General features: G+C 34.8%; 1 protein-coding gene across 1 annotated transcript in view; it reads left to right on the top strand.

The window, feature by feature from the left end:
• The window catches only part of LOC6039678 (probable G-protein coupled receptor No18), a 35,588-nt gene that overhangs the window by 6,130 nt on the left and 9,441 nt on the right, over window positions 1-20,017 (top strand). The window contains exons 2-4 of the mRNA XM_038249256.1: window positions 9,221-9,751; window positions 19,135-19,237; window positions 19,439-19,564. Of these exons, the coding sequence (XP_038105184.1) occupies window positions 9,301-9,751; window positions 19,135-19,237; window positions 19,439-19,564 (680 nt within the window). The 5' untranslated portion in view covers window positions 9,221-9,300. The remainder of the gene's footprint in view (window positions 1-9,220; window positions 9,752-19,134; window positions 19,238-19,438; window positions 19,565-20,017) is intronic.

Raw genomic sequence — 20,017 nt, 5'->3', positions numbered from 1 at the left:
TTAGGTCATAGAAAATGAACAACAATTCTTTCAAGTAAAACAAATATCGCTAAAACTAAGCACCGTCAACTGGGGCAAATTGGGACAGCAGTTTAAGTCATGTTAGAGCACAATATTTTGATTTTTCTGGTTGGTTTCAGATAGAACAGACTCAGACCAACAAAATGTGTACATCCATTTCCAAATTTAAAACCATTAAGTGCTTTGAAAACTGCTCTCCCTATTCAGACAGAAGTCTCGATTCGCCCCAGATGACGGCACTAAAAATTCCTTTCAAATTTGAAACCAGTTTAAAAGGCACCACTAAAACGATACTTTGCCAGCCTGTCTTAACAGTCTTTGGAGGGGTATCAAGTTAATAAGCTTTCAGGATTTCATCATGTGAAACATTGCCCTTTCAGCGAGGATTACGCAATTTTATAATTACCCCTCCTAGTTAGCTACTCCACCCGTCGGCTCACCACATCAGGTTAAGTTGAGAAAATTGTACACCACACACATGTCTCCCACAATCTGTTGGAAGAAGACAGCGAAAATTGAATAAAGCACCTTGCCAGGAGACGTGCGTGAATTGCTTGAAAGCTCATCCCCACTTTGAAATGCTGATTCAGTTCTGAGAACAAACTTCTCAAAGTGAGTGTTTGAAAATCCCCCACAGACCAGCAAATTTACCGTTTTGTGGTGTAAGCCATTAGCTTCAAATTTCTTGGAATGATTACTACGCGAAACCACTTGTCAGAATTATTTTGCAATTATTTAATTATGATATAACGCATGCTTAATGCAAAATTGCAAGATAAAAAACTAGAGAACTCTTCCGTTACTGGGCTATTGATTTTTTTGCCTATATGACCCAATTAAAAATAAACGCATTTTCAAATATACTGCAACACTTCTTAAGATTAAGAATTTAAGCATATCTATTGCGGAACTGTATTGAAAACGCTAAACTATTTACAATTTTTAAAAGATCTTTTTAAATGCTTATTATATTTTTCATCTAAAAGGGAAAACGCCATATTTTTGACCTCATGAGACAAATATTTTTTGAGGAAAAAAAATACCCCATAATAAGTAGAGATCTCTGAATTAAAAAGGAAAAAGGGATTGAAAATAATACGATCTTAAATGACGCATTTAAACAAAATCAGATTGTGATTTTTCCTTAAGATTTTGAATGGAACAGTTCTAATCTCAATTGGAGCTAGTATTTTTCTCACACTATTTCAAATACAATGTCAAACCACCATTCACAATGAAATGGTAAAATCTCTGAATATGCTTTTAGCATTTTTGTTTTTTTAGTACCGATGTTTGAAACCCTCGCACTTTTTTGTGGGTGCGAATGTGGGAAGGATAAAAATCTTTTTTCACAACAAATGCCCAAGGGTGATTTATGCAAGTGATTCGAGTGTAAACTTTTCAGATTTTCCAGAAGGTTAGCGTTGCCAACAACAATATTCATGATATAAATTGAGAGTCGAATGAAAAAAAAGCGATTTTCACTATCACAAGTTACATTTTTCACAATAAATAATACCATCGCTGATTTAAAATGTCTTTTAAAAGCTTTCATGAGAATCCTTTTGAAAATAAAATTTATAAAACTTATCACAAAGTCATTGCATTTACAGATTTTTTCTTTCAGCACGATTGTTTTTTTTATTTTGTACGGGATGTGGGATGGGCAAAATCTGTTATCTCAACAATTGCCGCAGGGTGAAAGGAACAAAATGATTTGATTTGGGGTGATGTTCTAATGGGATGATTTGTGACCGCATTTGAATTTACACTCTCAACATGGCAAGCATTTCCATGAAGGACTTGGAAAACATGTTCCAAGAAGGTCATCAATCAATCGTTATTTCTAGAGAAGGCATTTTTCCCCTCCAGCGAACAATTCCAAGAGCAAAATATTTGAAAGAATGTAAATGCATAGAGAATCTTTAAATTTTTTGAAATTTTATTAAAAATATTAAATTTAAAATTTCTGAAAAATATAAAAATAAACCATTCTGACGAAAGCATGAAAGATACGTTCTCCAGTCAATCCCAGATGTTTCAACTAACAACTCGACGAAGATTTCCCACGGGGTCAGTGATGATTGTTTAAAAGTTTTAAATCGGATGGCATTTTGTTTCCATAGAACTTTTTGTTTGATTGACTTGGATGGAAGTGATTTTTTGTGCATATATTTGTAATTTTATGTCATTTTTTAATGTAACAGCACTGTAAAGTACATTGCAACTTAGATTTATGCGCTGAAAAGTGAGAATAGTGGTGACATTTAAAGATACAAAGAATACAATTTGGGATGATCAAGAGAATTGTACCCTTGAGTTTAAAAACACACACACACACACACACACACACACACACATTTTGAATGGGATATTACCTTGCACTCCAAATGCTGATAATTTAAACTTTATAGTACCCATTTTGTTCAAAAGTTGAACTTTTTCAGACCAGGTCAAAAATTGTTACTTTTCATTTCTGTTATTTTTGGTGAAAAAAGAAGGCTGTTTCAGCATTTCAAAATGACAGGAAAAGTAAGTAGTAGGGGGAGAGGGGGTAATATATGCACCCCCGGGACAAAATGCACCCCCTCTTTTTATCGGTATTTGGAAGAATTGTCCGGGAAAAAATCATAGAAATTGGATGCTTATTATTTGCTAAACCATGCTGGAAGAATTTGAGCTTCGTAGTATAAAATCAGCTTAAGTTATTTGCAAAACATTGAAATGTTTTGTTTTCATCTAATTTTCATTGAACTTTCATTGTGAATTTTTGGCAATATAAAAAGCATTTATTGATATTGAAAGTGTTGAGGTAAATAGTTTTGTCATAATCTTCATTATTCTGTAGATAGATGAGTCCAAAAACATCAAAAAATGCATTTTTAATTAAATTTTCTACAAAAAGCGTAGTCGTTTCAAAATACACCGCTGTAGAGCGTCCAATTTCCCGGGGTTTCAAATTTCCCGGGAAACGGGAAATTTTCATCAAATTTCCCGGGAAATCCCGGGAATTCCCAGGAAATTTGAAATTTATCAAAAATTGTTCTGATCCTGGTTCTGATTCATATTTTGCAACAAAATTGCATAGAATAGCAACTAAATTGGTTAAAATATGTGTGAAGATCGATGAGTGACTTGACTGTTTGTAAAAAAACAAACAGTTTCAGGAAAATATATATATATTTTCTAAATTTATAAACTGTCTTTAAAATTCGTTCAAAATATCGAGAAATTGCGATAAGTGTATTTTGTTAGGAAGTTGGTATTAACACCACACAATTGCTGACAAACAGTTGGAGACAAAATGGTAAAGAATAATATTGATAATTAAGTTGAAAAAAAAGCAGTAAATCTGTTTTTCATGGCAAATATTAATTCCAGAACAAATCTTACTGGTTTTGCTCATGAATGAATAGATAGGCATTGAATTTACCTTTTAAAAACTGCTTTTTAATTGAAATACCATTTTATACAACCACAAGTCAACGTTTTCAAATATTTGGAGCGAAATTTTGAAATATTTTTGCCTCTTCTGGTACCTTATATATAAAACGACTTCGGTTAAACGAATTCTTCTTGCACAACTCTTTTTAGACATTTAATGAAACCAATTCAATTTTCATCCAATTAAGTCATGGTAAAAAAAACTAACTTAATCCACCTATGTGGTTGGGGCCTTCCTCACTCATTACCAGCAATGGCTGTACACAAATTTCATCTATTTTTTAGATCCAGAATAAAAAAGTACATCAATATCACTTAAGTGGCCATATCTCGAGACAGGGTTGCCAGATCGTCAATGTTTTGGGCTCGTTGGAAAGGTCTTTTGATAACCTAACCAACGATGGGTCGGATGGTGGATCCGGACATAGTTTACATACATTTGAGTGAGATCCGGCTTCCAAAAAGTACATCAATATTACTTAAGGGGCCATATCTCGAGACAGGGTTGCCAGATCGTCAATGTTTTGGACTCGTTGGAAAGGTCTTTTGATAACCTAACTAACGATGGGTCGGATGGTGGATCCGGACATAGTGTGTGAGATCCGGATATAAGTGAAAACACATTTTTATACATAACTTTTGAACTACTTATCGAAACTTCAATCTGTATAAAACTCGATGTATGGGACCCTAAACCAAGTTGAATGCATCAGGTTTGGGTCAAATCGGTTCAGCCAGTGCCGAGTAACATGAGCTAGTTTGTTAGTCACATACATACATACACACACACATACACACACACATACACACTAGGTTGGGTACGTTTTTCAAAATGTTCTCGGATCAAGTTTTAGTATAGTTCCCCTTGTAGGGCATGCCCATAGGGACTTTCATGCCAAATATCAGCTCATTTGGTTGTAAACTGGCTGCGCGCATCGAGGTTAAAATTTACATGGGAATTACTATGGGAAATTGGAACTTTTTTGTTCGAACGCTCCTACAGGCCTGGGAAAATCACGCGCCAACTTCTGGTATGGTCAGGCTTATGGGGAATGGTCTGGAGAACACTTTTCGCAAAGAGAGCATATGGATTCGTTGTCCTTAGACCTGGCGCTTCGGCAAACAATCCGATGTCTCCGGAATCAACGGTTTTCCCTCAAAAAGCATCAAATTTTCCTTAGCATGCTATGAAAGCTTGATGAACACCGCGACGCCATATGTCAGACAGGTAACACGTGATGTTGCGGTGCATATTGCCCCGCATGCACTATGGGGTATTTCCATATAAGCGAGCGGCCAAAAATATTTAATTTTCGATTTTTTCATATATTTGAGGCCACATGCATTAAAGTGGTGAATTTTAATATTCTTGCTCTGTCTATTTGATTCACGGAATGGTGGTTTATGCTATGTTAAAGTTTCTGATTTACGTTCAATCTCCCTCCCCTTTTTCTTGAGTTAAAATCCACCTCACTTTGAAGAAACCCCCCCCCCCCCCCTCCCCCTCCAATTAAAATTTGATTTTTGCGGTGTTTTAGAATTTTAGACGGTTTATTTTATGGAACATTGTATGGATTCTCGTCCACGTTTTTTGTTGATCCACTTGCAAAATTTACGTTTTCCACGATAAATTCTTCTAAATCAAAATCACTGTGTAACCGATTGTCGTTAGATTACTTAAAATATGAACTTCTTCTATGGGCTTTTGTATACCTCGTTTTGAAGCTACAGAACAACGTGCGTAGTTTTTTCTCTGTGGTTTTCCCCGAGTTGATCATGTGATGGTTCTGCAATGTTGTAATTCTTACAAATATACTCGAAAGCAGTTCTCACGTTTTCAGAATAGTGCTTCGTTATATCGTACAGGGACACTACGGTATTATTATCCATACTTTCAAAAGAACACAACAACGAACTAATACGAATATTCGACGAATCGTTTCTGTAAAATACTTAGAATAGGAATTTCTAATTTTATTAAACGTACCTAAGTACCAACAAAGTCATGAATATCAAATCAATTTCAAAACATACATAGCAGGTACGTCATTTCTGCCTCCGCAGGTAAATAATGTGATTTTAACCAAGCGTATACGCGAAATCATTAATTTCCTTGCATGAATCACACTTGCATGAAGTGCACTTTGAAATTTGGAGACAAGTTAGGACATGGTTCAAATTTTAAGCTGCAAAATTTTCAGATCGCACAAATGCACACAAAAAAAGTACTCCATTAACAAAGTTGAAAAAAACTAAATTTTGAATAAAAATTCATCTTTTTTGATTTTTATTATTTTTTTAGCCTGTAAAAGTGTGTTTTGTAAAATATTATTGAAAAGTTGAGTCAATTACCTTTCTGAATATATATAATGATGCAGGAAAAATACATAAACAGCTACACAGTACAACTATGAAAAATAATCATTTTTTTGTCAAAAAACATGTTTTTTCTTACCATTTTCGCCTTTGAAGGTCTGCAATTCAGTGAATTTTGAACCTACAACTTTCAAACTCCGGATTTTTCTTAGTCAGAATGTTTATTTTCGAAAAAAAAATACCAAAAAAAATAATTAGAGTATGTCGGTTTTTCGATTTATGGCCGCCTGAAACCCCATAGTGGCATGCTTGTTTTTAAATGAATCAGAAATATTTTTAGAAATTTGATATTTTCGAACAATTTTGAGGTTTTTTTAAAACTTTTTTTCACATGGATGGCGAAGAATAATAGTTGGTTTAGAACATCGAACAAAATTCTTCCACAGTAATGCTGTAATTGTTGAGAAATCACAGTTTTCCCTTAGGAGGTGCATATTACCCCCTCCCCCGCTATTAATGCAGTAATGTACGACTAGCGCTGAAAAAAGGGTGTTGCACCTTGTTACTTAAACTACTATTAAAGGTTGTTTTTGGTTCAGCATCCATCGTATTAGTCCACCTCAATAAACCTCGTTTATGATATAAAGTTTTCGAGTAGGAATCTCACAACAGGGATACCACTGCCATGCTGAGGAGTGGACAATTAATGAGTTTTGTTAGAGTTATATCGAATTCTTTTTGTTGTAATATTACTTCAATGTATGTTAATTTTTCTTCCTATTTGTTGTAAATACAATAATAAATCATGTTTGTACTGTGTAGTAAATTCATTCAAATGAGCATTCACCTATTTCGACGAATACATAAATCAAAATTGTACTAAAAGTACTGTTGCCATGTCGGCTGAGATAATTGAGTCATAATTTTCAATTTCGTTTTAATTATGCTAAAACGCACTGCTGTGCCATGTTTTTCTTTCCTACATAGAAATTTATTGTTAAATTGGCTTTAAATTAAACAGTAATTTAGTCATAAATAATTCCAGCAAATTGAATTTCCACTCAAGCGCCTTCTGCAAACACAGGCCAAAATGCCAGTAATTATATCGTAAATGATAAAGTTTAGCTGGACCTTCCGGTAAGCCAGTTAGGGAGATTTGACTCTCGTTCAGTGAAGCTATTTAGTTAATTAGCTAATGACAAAACAAGAAAAGTGGCATTTGCAAACTTTGACGTGGCTCGGGCTAGGAATTGCGTGTGGGCCGTAGCATCTTCGATTACAGACTGACAAATTTAGGGTGAAAATGAAGTGTCAACGATCCTTTCTATCGTTAGATTGATTGATTCTTAAGTAAGACTAGACAGTAATGAACATGATGCTTTGACGACTAGTACAGTTTCTTCTCCAAAATCATGTGATTGATAATTATTCAATATTGTTTTTTTTTTTTTGTGGCAAATACTAGAAAAAAATTCTTCATGCGGCTGTAATTTTAACAAACCATCGAACATATTTCTATTAAGGTACTTTAGTCGCTAATGCGATTATGTTGAGTTAGAGTGGGATATGGAGTTTTCATCAGAACGTTGTGCAAACTTTGTCATATTCAATATTGAATTTTTGAGTCATTTAAACTACGAAAATGTGCTATGGACAGTCAATATAAACTTTTTGCAATTCCACTGTGAAACTGTCAACTTTTCCTGCCCTTCTGGAGAAATGAAACGGCCTACTTTTCCCTACCAAAAATAACAGAATGGAAAATTAATACCTTTCAATAACAGTGCTGAAAAGTTCTACTTTTCAGCACTGAAATGGGTGCTGAAAAGTTGAACTTTTCAGCACTATTATCGAATAGTAACATTTTTCAATATTGTTTTGTTTTGAACGATGAATTGACTAAACACATGAATGTTTGACATAAAATTCCATTAAATAAGCGTTTTTTCGGAATTGCAAAAAATGTTGTAAGCAACTCGTTGCAAAACTTGATTTTCTCAGCATTCGTCGTATTTATCCAACTCGGTAAACCTCGTTGGTTAAATGTACAACTCGTGCTGAAAAAAACTTCTTTTTGCAACTTGTTGCATAAACTACTATTTTGCAATTCCGTCGTGAAACTACTCACTTTTCCTGTCATTCTTAAACGACGAAAAAGCCTACTTTTCTGTACCAAAAATAACAGAATCGAATAGCAACACTTTTCAAAATACATGCTGAAAAGTTCTACTTTTCAGCACTCAAATGGGTGCTGAAAAGTTGAACTTTTCAGCACTTGTTTCAAAAAGTAACACTTTTCAACATTGTTTTGATTTATACGATTTATTGACAAAATACATGAAAATTTGACTTAAAATTTCACTCAGTGTGTGTTTTTTGGAATTGCAAAAAATGTTGTATGGAACTCGTTGCAAAACTTGATTTTTTCAGCACTCTTCGTATTTATCCAACTCGGTGAACCTCGTTGGATAAATGTACGACTCGTGCTGAAAAAATCCTCTTTTTGCAACTTGTTGCATAAACTACTATTATAGTATTTGACATTACTACCATCACGTTCCAAAAGTACCAATCTTTTAAAAACAAAGGCTCTTTCCATCGCTTTAATCCGGTAGACCCCTGTCAGCTATAATTTAGCGAACTCACCTGAGGTTTGCTCAATTAATTTACCAAAGTTTATTGGGGGACATTATCGCTCAGATATCGCTGCTAAATTGGACCGATCGTCAACTTACTGGCAAAGTCTGGCTGCACAGCCAACATTTTCCACGCTGCTGAAAACAGGGTCAATCACCAGAGTCAGTGGGTGGTGCGGGGGCGTTATCCTTTCCCCACATCCGCACTCATTTTCCCCAACGGGCAAGTCCGACTTAGACGAATGCGACTGTTTTTACGACCAGGGAGTGGAAAGCAATTTATGGGGGAAATATTTTCGCACGCGGCCTGATAAAACAAGGTGACAGCTGTTATTTGCTTCATCGATTCCACCAGCCACACCGACTGATGGTGTGCGAGTTTCCGCCGTTTTTTGTTGTCATCAGTGTTGATGGAGATCAGTTTTTCTAAATGGGTTGGAAGGAAGTCATCAAGGTCATCATACAGTTGAACTAAGCTAGATGGATTCAGTGAACAGAGGAGCTGGATGTTAACATCTAGAGAAAACAACTTCAACTTGGATAATTATCGCATAAACATGATGAAATCTGGTAAAGTTGACCCGTTTAGGTTGGCTGAGGTACCTCAACGGAATCATGAATATCTCCGGCAAAAATTGACCATATTTGACCCCCATCTGACAGTTAAAAATATAGACAAACCTGGATCCTTTGCAACCGGAAGCATCCAATTTGGTAAATTCTACCAAAAGTTATAAGATTTTGACTACCCGAGCGTTTAAGTGTTAAACAAACATCAATCTGGTATTTTCTTATTTTTGCAGGAGAGGAATGACTTTCACAATTGAATTCACATGAACAATCCAGCTAATCTGTGAACTATCATCGGCCAGAAGAACGGTCGATGCATTCGCGCTGGTCAGTGATGGCTGTGAACGCAACCACGGCATCGATCACGATCAACTACACGGCTTCGTTCACGACCGTGTACCAGGAGATCTTCGTAAACCTTCAAATCGTCAACGGAGATCTGTTCAACTTTAGCGAGCGGATCGTGGTGGATTCTCCCAACAGCTCGTCGCAGTCCTTCACGCACGACACTGCCAGGGATCGCGAACGGGACGATGAGGACGACTGTACCAGGATCTGTCTGTCGTGGGAGAAGATGCTGCTGGTGGTGCTGTTCTGTACGCTAATCGTCATCACGGTGATTGGCAACACTTTGGTCATTCTGTCGGTGGCCACCACCCGGCGATTGCGAACCGTCACCAACTGCTTCGTGATGAGTCTGGCCGTGGCCGATTGGCTGGTGGGGATCTTTGTGATGCCACCGGCTGTGATGCTCTTTGTCGTGGGTAAGTACTTGAAAGCCAGTGTTCTACCTTGGTATCTGCGCTCAGGAGCTAGGCATTCATATCTGTCTATTGAAGTGTGAAAGTTTTTATTCATAGTACCGGTCGTATGGAAATGAGTGTAAACAATTGTACATGAAAATTTTTCAATTTTATTCATTGTGTGTCTCCACATGTTCAATGAAGCATACATATTCCATCACTCCCTTTCAATGTCTCATAAAAAAGCAAACATCGGTGGTGCACACATTTTTTAATAATCCATCACATTGATTGTTTGCACTCTCATCAGCCAAGGTTTTTTTTTCACTCGCGCATATTTTTCCACCGATTAAGCACAACAATTTATGATCGACGGCAGACGGTTGCTTAATTAAATTGTCCGATTTGTTTGCGCGCTGCTGATGAGCTGATTTGAAGCTGATCCTACACTATGAGCACTTTCACCCGGAGATGTTTGAGTAGGATGACTCGTTCTTGGCATAACGCAGCCTCAGACATTGCCAAGCTTCATCAGGGATTTTCTTCGGCTGACCTCAATGTGCGTCAAGATATATCTGAAACCGCACCACCAACGAAACAGATGATGTTATTCTTGTGAAACTTTGCCTTTAGTTGTAATTTTGATTCCCAGTTCATTTTTGGATACATTTCTCGCTAGGTAGCTCATCCATCAAATTAACATTGGATGGAACTTTGTTCGGTTGCTTTTAATAGATTACCTTTGACTTTGAACAGCAATGATATCCAAATTCCTAGGTTTGTTGACAGTACAGTGTCAATCACTTCAGAATGATGTAAAAAAATTTTTTTGGATGTCATATTTTTGGTTGTCGAGCATAAGTACAGATGACCTCTCAACTATTTGAAAGTGATTTAGAATGTATAGATCAAATATGACGGCCGAAAAGATGCTGATGAGATCTCTTGGTAATTTTTAAGGCAATAAACAATCCAAATTTGCCTAAACTGGTGTCAAATGATTCGAGTATGATGTTAAAAGAAAGAAATCAAAAGAACGCGAAAAAACGTTTTTTTTTTTTTTCAAGAATCGATTATCCAAAGTCCTTTAAAAACCTTCAAAATTGATGGAAATAAGACAGATCTCCATATTTTGGGCCTCCAAAACAAAGCGCTCATTAAATTTGATGTGTTCTCAAAGGCTGCTTCAGGCGGCATAGTTTAACTTACGTGATAAAAAGGCTTAATGATTTTTCACACAATAAAATGACAATTTTCACGGGGATCATAACTTCAAAACACCAAATTTGATGAATATGAATCCATGACGGAGCAGGCGAAAAGCAAAGATAGCCTAGTTCGGAATTGTTAAAAAATTACGATCAGGGTTTTTTCTCATAACACTTATCGTAGAGGCCTCGCATTTGGCGTGAGCCCATCTCATGTTATTGCATTTTTATCTTGTTGAGTTCACCACCTAAACTCCTAAGCTCCAAAGGGGGAATATTCATACAAATTACCCTAATTTCTCAAGATTTGGAGTTTAGTTGTTGAAATACAATGATTTAGTTGTTGAGCAATTCCAGCTCAAATCAGGATTTTTTCTGGTACTTTTGTACCCGACCCTCTCCGATTTCAATGAAAATTTGTAGACATGTTATCCTTGGCCTATATAAGCCATTTTTGTGTATATGGAGCCAATAGTACTCGAGAATAACATTTGAGAAGGGCGTAAGGTATTTAGATATTTTAGTATTTTGCAATTTAAAAATTACTGTATCTCGAATCCGTTGCATCGTATCAAAAAGTGGTCAAAGACAAACTTGTAGGAAATTGGACGGGCTTTCTGAAAAAAATACACTGAAACAAAAATACACGCCACTTTTATGTCATTTTTCAATTTTTAAGTTTAAAAGTTAAATTTGAAGGTGATGTCACGATTTTTTTTTCGCTCAAAATTTTTGAGGAAATACCCTAAGATGTTACCAAAAGACTGAAGAAAAATGCAGGATGGTATGTCTCTCCTAAAAAAAATACAAAAATCATTTACTAAAACTGTTTTTGAAAAGTGGTCTAAACGTCAAAATTTTTAAAAACCGGTAGTGGGAATCGATTCCCCAGATAATTTTACATAAAAGTCTCCATATTGACCATTGTCCTATGTCCAATCCTTGGGAAGATACAGCGGTTTTAAAAATAAAAATGTTGAAAAACGGGATTTTTGGTGGTTTTTGGCATTTTCTATATGACAGACTTAGTTTTTCAGTCTCGTAAATATTTTTACCGGAAAGCTCGTCCAATTTCCCATAAGTTTGCCTTTGACAGCTTTTTGATTTATATCGTTTTTATATTTACGTAATCAAATTTACTATCCTGGTTTCTACCACACTGAAAAAAATATTCTATTTTCAGTTATAAGCAATGTAATTAAGCTTATATCTGTAAGCCCTTACATCCAATTGAAATGCTGTCAAAAGCAAACTTATGGGAAATTGGACGAGCTTTCCGTTAAAAATATTTACGAAACTGAAAAACCAAGTCCGTCACATAGAAATTGTCAAAAACCACCAAAAATCCCGTTTTTTCAACATTTTTATTTTTAAAACCGCTGTATCTTCCCAAGGATTGGACATAGGACAATGGTCAATACGGAGACTTTTATGTAAAATTGTCTGGGGAATCGATTCCCACTACCGGTTTTTAAAAATTTTGACGTTTAGACCACTTTTCAAAAAAACAGTTTTAGTAAATGATTTTTGTATTTTTTTTAGGAGAGACATACCATCGTGCATTTTTCAAGAGTCTTTTTGTAACATTTTAGGCTATTCCCTCAATAATTTTGAACGAAAAAAAATCGTGACATCACCTTCAAATTTAAGTTTTAGACTTAAAAATCAAAAAAATCTCGTAGATATGGCGTGTATTTTTTTTCAGTGTATTTTTTTCAGAAAGCCCGTCCAATTTCCTACAAGTTTGTCTTTGACCACTTTTTGATACGACGCAACGGCTTCGAGATACAGAAATTTTTAAATTACAGAATACAAAAATATTTAAATACCTTACGCCCTTCTCAAAAATTATTCTCGAGTACTATTTGCTCCATATGCACAAAAATTTGTTAAAACTAGTTTTGTTTATAAAATTATTGATTTATATTGCATTTTATACTGAAGCACGAATCACAAGTTTAAACATTTTACATTAAATTTGTTCAACTGAAAATGCCTATAAAAACACATATTATTTATTATTTACAAACTTATTTAATCTTCTCTTAGTGGAAAATTGTCCAAAGTTTCCGAAAATGCATTCCGTTTTCAAATTCAAAATCATGTTCATTGAGAAAATCATGACACTTTGAGAAGTTTAAAATAATGTCTTCATTAACATTTTCTTAACTATAGTTAACTAACTTTTTAAAATCTTCAAAATTTTATGAAAACTCCTTCTTGAGGAACTTTGAACACTTCTCTACCACGGTCAGTATGTTTCTGAACCATTCCTTACGTTTTTTAATTGTACTCTTCATTTTGCGGAAAAATCGCTAACCTATCAAAGTCACCCCGGCTATCAAAGTCACCCCGTTTTACGGTACCGTCACTTGAAATCCTCAGCATTTAAAATGTTTTTTCTTCTCAAAAACCAGACATTTTTAAAGGTTTTATTCCCCTGCCTTTGAAACTTTCCCAGCAAAGCATGGATCAATTAGAAGAACTGAATGGATTATTTTTGATGTTCATTGATTTTACATTTTTCTGACAAACTTAAAAGTTTTCGACATAAAACACGACTTAATATCACCAGAGGTGAAATAGAGCCTTTCTTACAAAATGATGAAACTCTGACAAATATATTAATGCAATTAATTTTTCAGAAACATAATGATACCACCAAGAGAGAATTTGACGGAAAGCTTCGAATCTTTTTCGGCTTACCCTCGAATGTCATTTTTTTTATTTCAGATGTACATTATGGGTCGCAAGATAATTATATTTAATTAAGAAAAACATATTTGATTGACATTATTAGAAAAAATATAGAGTACACAGTTTTTTTGAAGTTAAATACATTTTTATTGAACATTTTTATAATAAAAACATTTCATTTACAGTATGTAAAAAAAGTATTTACACCCCTTGGGCACTATGCACATTTTGTGATGAAACATGTAAAAAATTTAAAGTTTGACAGGAACCTAGTACTACGTTTTGTTCAGAAACTCATGCCAAACATTTTGCTACAAAAAGCTCATGAAAAGATGATTTCTATAAAAAGTTATATAACAAATACTATTACGAAAATAAAAAAGGTGCAAAAAAAGTTTGTACACCTTTCGAAAAATTAACATAAATAATGTTATTTGTTGACAAATCACCATAAATCCAGTCTCCCAACTCCAAATAGGCATCCTTGACTGATTAAAAAAAGAATTTGGATTGACTACTAACTACTTAGTATAAAAGTTTATATAACTCTGGAAATTCTATATAAAACTTATCTAAACTTAATTATGCAAACTTTTAATTCAACTAAATGTCAATATATTATAATATAATTGCTAAATAAACATTTTGGAGTGGGTATAACACCGTTTTGGGGGTTTTTGTATCGATAGAATAGATTTTTCGTTGGAATTTCGTACCAACCCGGAATTACGTCGTAGGAAAATCCGCCGGCATCCGAACCGGTCCACGATTCACAAGTTAACCTATGTGGAATCGGAAAGGGCATATAATTTCCGATCTTTTGATACCCAAACATCTAGGTTTTCTTTAAAACCTACGTTTTTAAATACCTAAGCAAAAACGTTGTTTGGTTTCGTTTGAGCAACCTGCCAAAAATGTATGGAATTTCGTAATTTTTGTTCTCGTGGATCAAACTTACTTTTTGCAAACTTACTTTTTTAAAAACGTAGGTTTTAAAGAAAACGTAGATGTTTGGGTATCAAAAGATCGGAAATTTTATGCCCTTTCTGATTCCACATAGGTTGATTTGTGAATCGTGGACCGGTTCGGATGCCGGCGGATTTTCCTACGACGTAATTCCGGGTTGGTACGAAATTCCAACGAAAAATCTATTCTATCGATACAAATACCCCCAAAACGGTGTTATACCCACTCCAAAATGTTTATTTAGCAATTATATGGTAATATATTGACATTTAGTTGAATTAAAAGTTTGCAAAATAAAGTTTAGATAAGTTTTATATAGAATTTCCAGAGTTATATAAACTTTTATACTAAGTAGTTATTAAACTTTATATTCAATCCAAATTATTTTTTTAATCAGTCAAGGATGCCTATTTGGGGTTGGGAGACTGGATTAATGGTGATTTGTCAACAAATAACATTATTTATGTTAATTTTTCGAAAGGTGTACAAACTTTTTTTGCACCTTTTTTATTTTCATAATAGTATTTGTTATATAACTTTTTATAGAAATCATCTTTTCATGAGTTTTTTGTAGCAAAATGTTTGGCATGAGTTTCTGAACAAAACGTAGTACTAGGTTCCTGTCAAACTTTAAATTTTTTACATGTTTCATCACAAAATGTGCATAGTGCCCAAGGGGTGTAAATACTTTTTTTACATACTGTACATTAACGCTCTTCATCTTTGTTGCTTTTTTTCGTTGTATTATTCACTGTTCGCATTCATTTATTTACTTCAAATTGTAGACATGTTATCCTAGGCATATATAAGCAATTTTTGTGTATATGGAGCCAGTTACACTCGATAATGACATTTGAGAAGAGAGTAAGTGTTTTAAATATTTTTGTATTTCGTAATTTAAAAATTGCTGTATCTCGAAACCGTTGCATCGTATCAAAAAGTGATCAAAGGCAAAATTGTAGGAAATTTGACGGGCTTGCCAAAAAAAATACACTGAGGAAAAAAACACTCCACTTTTATGAGATTTTTTGATTTTTAAGTTTAAAAGTCAAATTTGAAGGTGAGCCCACGGTTTTTTTCGTTCAAAATTTTTGTGAAGATAGCCTAAGATGTTACAAAAAGACTCACAAAAAATGCAGGATGGAGCAACTCATAAAAAAAATACAAAAATCATTTACTGAAACTGTTTTTTTGAAAAAAAAAAAAAAAACGCTCTAAACGTCAACATTTTTAAAAACCAAACACGAGAGTCAATTCTCCAGACAATTTTACATAAAAGTCTCTATATTGACCAATGTCTTAAGTCCAATCCTTGTGAAGATACAGCGGTTTTAAAAATAAAAATTTTGAAAAAATAGATTTTGATGATTTTTGGCGATTTTTATATGACAGACTTGATTTTTCAGTCTCGAAAATAGTTTTATCGGAAAGCTCGTCCAATTTCCAATAATTTTGTCTTTGACCACATTTCAATTGGATGTATTGGCATACAGATATAAGCTAATTTTCTTTCTAGTTTACTATACTACACTGGAAAAATATTATGTTTTCATTTATGAGCAATGTCATTCGAGATACAGCAATATTTAAATTATGAAATACAAAAATATTTAAAACACTTACGCCCTTCTCAAATGCCATTAAAGAGTGTAACTGGCTCCATATACACAAAAATGGCTTATATATGCCTAGGATAACATGTCTACAAAGTTTCATTGAAATCGGAGAGAGTCGAGAAAAATGTACCTAAACAAATCTTTTTTTTAGCTGGAATTGCTCAAAACTAAAAAAAATCAATGAAAATTAAAAACCATTCGAACGAGTAAACTACGAACTGTATTTTAAGATAAATCCTCCAAGCGTTCTTACTTGTTCTGCACGAGTTTTGCAACCACGCAGTGTTGTTGTCATCTCGATGAAAATGTTCAGAAGTTCTTGTGGTGAAAACAGGTCACTACTACCATTATCCGTTGATGCTGGTTGGATTTCCTTCGGTTGCTGACTGAAGCCAGGAGGTGTTGTATTCTCTGCAACTTTTTGCCGCTGATTCAACGGCAATGGCTGCAGATTTGGAACCACTCGAGCAGATCACGCTCCTGGTGACGCCAAAGCAGGAAAATCTAGCAGCTAATGTTCCGATTTTCAATGTTAAAACATGAAACATTCGTGAAATTTTCCGATCTTTTCGAATAACATATTTTGTATTTCTTTGATTAAGACTTTCATTTTAAAAGGGCCTCATATTGAACGGTTGGCCCGTTTTAAATGTTGGTCTTGATTAAAAAAAAATTTGTTCAAAAAGATCGGAAAATTTCACGATTGTTTCATGTAGCTGCTGAAATATCGATATTAGAAAATGGTGGGTTGTTTAGGTGAGGCTTATAAAACTTCAATTTTCCTGTTTATTTTTCTTTAAGCCACTGTATCTCAGCAAACAGATGTCCAATCTGAAATGTCTCTTGTACAATTTTATAAGATATTTTCTGAACTTTTCAATAAAAATATTTTTAGATATGGTCACTCATGCTCACTATTTTTAAAAATCGAAAGACTGCAAATATGAAATCAATCTTTCTGTGGGTATATTTTAAAAACGGGGCCCTATATAAAAAATATGCAAAGTACTTTTCGATTACAAATTCAATTATACAAGCTAAGTCATTTTTTTATAAAAATACGATTTTTTCCAAAAATCACTAATTTTACAGAAAATCCTAATTCGGCGGCAGATTTTTCAACCATACTTCTCTATGGCTCAAAAGTTGCGGGCTTTTGTCCCCAAAAACATATAAAAAAATCTTGAAAATCAAAAAAATATATACATATTTTTTGAAATTGAGTTTCAGTGAAAAAAAGTAATTTAAAAATTGGCAAATTACTTTTTCTGCGTAACTATTTTTCTCAATAGTCCTCAACAATACCTACAACTTTGCCCAAGACACCAAAATGATCAGAAAATTCACTCAAAAGTTACAGATTTTTAAATATTTATGTACCAATTTTGTATGGACAGCAGCCAAAATCGTATGGATAGTTGTATGGGTGAACCAATAACACAAAATAGCTTATTTGGTCACAAGAAAGGCCCCCCCCCCCCAAAGTTTAAGCCAAATCAATAAATACAAAAAACCCATTTCCGATTTTGGTACAGAACTGCTCTATTAAGAAGCTGCAATTGTCCACCTACTGTGCACGATGGAAATACATGCCGTTCCACTACCTTAATCTATGTCTTATCAAGTAAAATGTGGCAACAAGCGGCTTATTTGTTTAATATAACCCAAACATCACGGATAAAATATATTTTAATGTGTCTCATTTTGAGTGCACCGTATCGAGAAAATTGAAAATAAAATAGTCAGTAATTTTCACGGAAAGTATCACATTTCCCGGATTTCATGCTTCGTGAATATTCACTAACCCTTGTAATGTGTGTAGTACCTGCTTCAACTGTAGATTGTGTAATCTTCGTTTGTATGACTTTGATTTTTTTTTCAGTTCCAACAGCCCATTCTGTTTGTAAAAGCTTGATCCTTTCAAGTCACTCGGGGAAAAAGAAACAAATATTCCACGTAAGCACGGCATTGTTTAATCCTTTCATTCTCAAAACGTATTTGATTTCAATTCGTAAGCCAAACATGGCAAAATAAGCCGTAGCCAGAGTGCAAACGGCAACCGTGTTCGGAGTTAAGTTCTGAGTGGTTGTAGCAGTTGTGTGCTTCATTTTATTTTTATTTTATTTTTTCAATTTATATGTTTTTTTTTGTAATGAAATATTACATTTATTTCACCATTTTCTATTTATTATTATGCAAGACCGATGAGTATTGTCTTGATCAATCAAGGGTTAGACCAATTACCCACATGTTGATTGGCAGCAACAAATTACGATATGCTGAATGGATTGCGATTAACGTTAAGTATTCGATTGGAATAAATAAGTTTCTTCATTATCTGCTTGATTGCTCCATCATCGACGTAGTATTACAAGCGTCGGTTTATGGAAGAGAAGTATCTTTAAAGAAAATTTGACCTCGCAGAAAAAATACGTGGTTTTTTCGTCAATTTGGTAAGGGTTAGTTAGGGGGAAGCGGGCATAAATTAATCATAATAAAAAAAATATGGAAAAATCTCAACCCCAAAACACTTATACAATTCATCGAAGGAGACACTTTACCCCGCGTTATCTATGGCTCGTCATCTCTTACATCCTAAAAAATACCCACATAGTTCGGTCTAGTCTTGCATAAACCATGAAAAGGCACGGAGAGAGGAAAATTTGGGAAACAAAATCGAAATAGTCCATAAAATTGCATGCGTATCTCTTTGGGCCCTCTTCTCGATGATCCTTTGCAGATGATAAAACCTTAATATTAACGATTTCTGTGTGTGTTTGTTTCTTCCGTCTGATTTTTTCATGCACTCGACTCAACTCGTTGGTCGTCCTTTTTGGCCCAATCTGACCCCGGCTGAATCCCCAACCTTGCCACCCGCTTTCATCATACGGGAGAACAACATCTTCAACAACATCAGACAAGTGGCAGCTAGGTTGGATCCTCTGTGATATTTGGATTTCACTCGATGTCCTGCTCTGTACGGCATCCATCCTGAGCTTGTGCGCCATCAGCGTCGATAGGTAAGAGCAGCGGAGAAGGGGCAAGTCCTGGCGCAGGCAAACGGTATAGTTTATTATTGGCAAATAAGCATTGCGCAAATCTTCCAAGGGACCTATTCAAGTGTCAATATTGCCCTGTGTAGGAGTTTTGACGCGCGTGGGTGGAGCGGACTTACTCACGAGTTTTATTCTTATTTATTCATACATTATTTATTGTTACAGATATTTGGCAGTTACACAACCATTGACGTACTCCAAACGGAGGCGGTCTAAACGGTTGGCATTGCTGATGATTTTCGTTGTATGGCTGGTGGCACTTGCTATCACGTGTCCTCCAATTTTGGGATGGTAAGTTGAAAAAAAAATGATCATGTTTGAAATATTAATTGTTATAACTCAGGGACTTATGTGGTGTGGACTATGACCTGACATTACCATCATTTTGAGATATGTTGGTCAATGAAGCGTGCATACGTAAACATATTTTCATGCTAAACCTCAAAAAAGATTTGTCGGCACACCGAGTGAGCCCATTCATTGTTACCTTGGTGAAATTCAATTACCTCCTTTCTCACCAAGCTCAAGATCCGTACGAGCCTATATTCCTGAATTGAATCATTCGTTTCTATTTTCCAGACAACACAGCCGCTTACTGACGGTAGACTTCACCACCCGGTAGTGAATGTTGTTCCACATCATATGACAAACATTTCTGCGAATAAGCTTTTGTAATCCGACAAACATATTTTTCGCTCATTCATTCGAGGTAATGAGGAAAGTAACAGATTTCGGATGTATCCA

Source organism: Culex quinquefasciatus, chromosome 1, assembly GCF_015732765.1.
Source record: "Culex quinquefasciatus strain JHB chromosome 1, VPISU_Cqui_1.0_pri_paternal, whole genome shotgun sequence".
In the NCBI taxonomy this organism is placed as follows: Eukaryota; Metazoa; Arthropoda; class Insecta; order Diptera; family Culicidae; genus Culex; species Culex quinquefasciatus.
The sequence above is the reverse complement of the archived record's forward strand: the minus strand, read 5'-3'. Positions and strand labels throughout refer to the sequence as shown.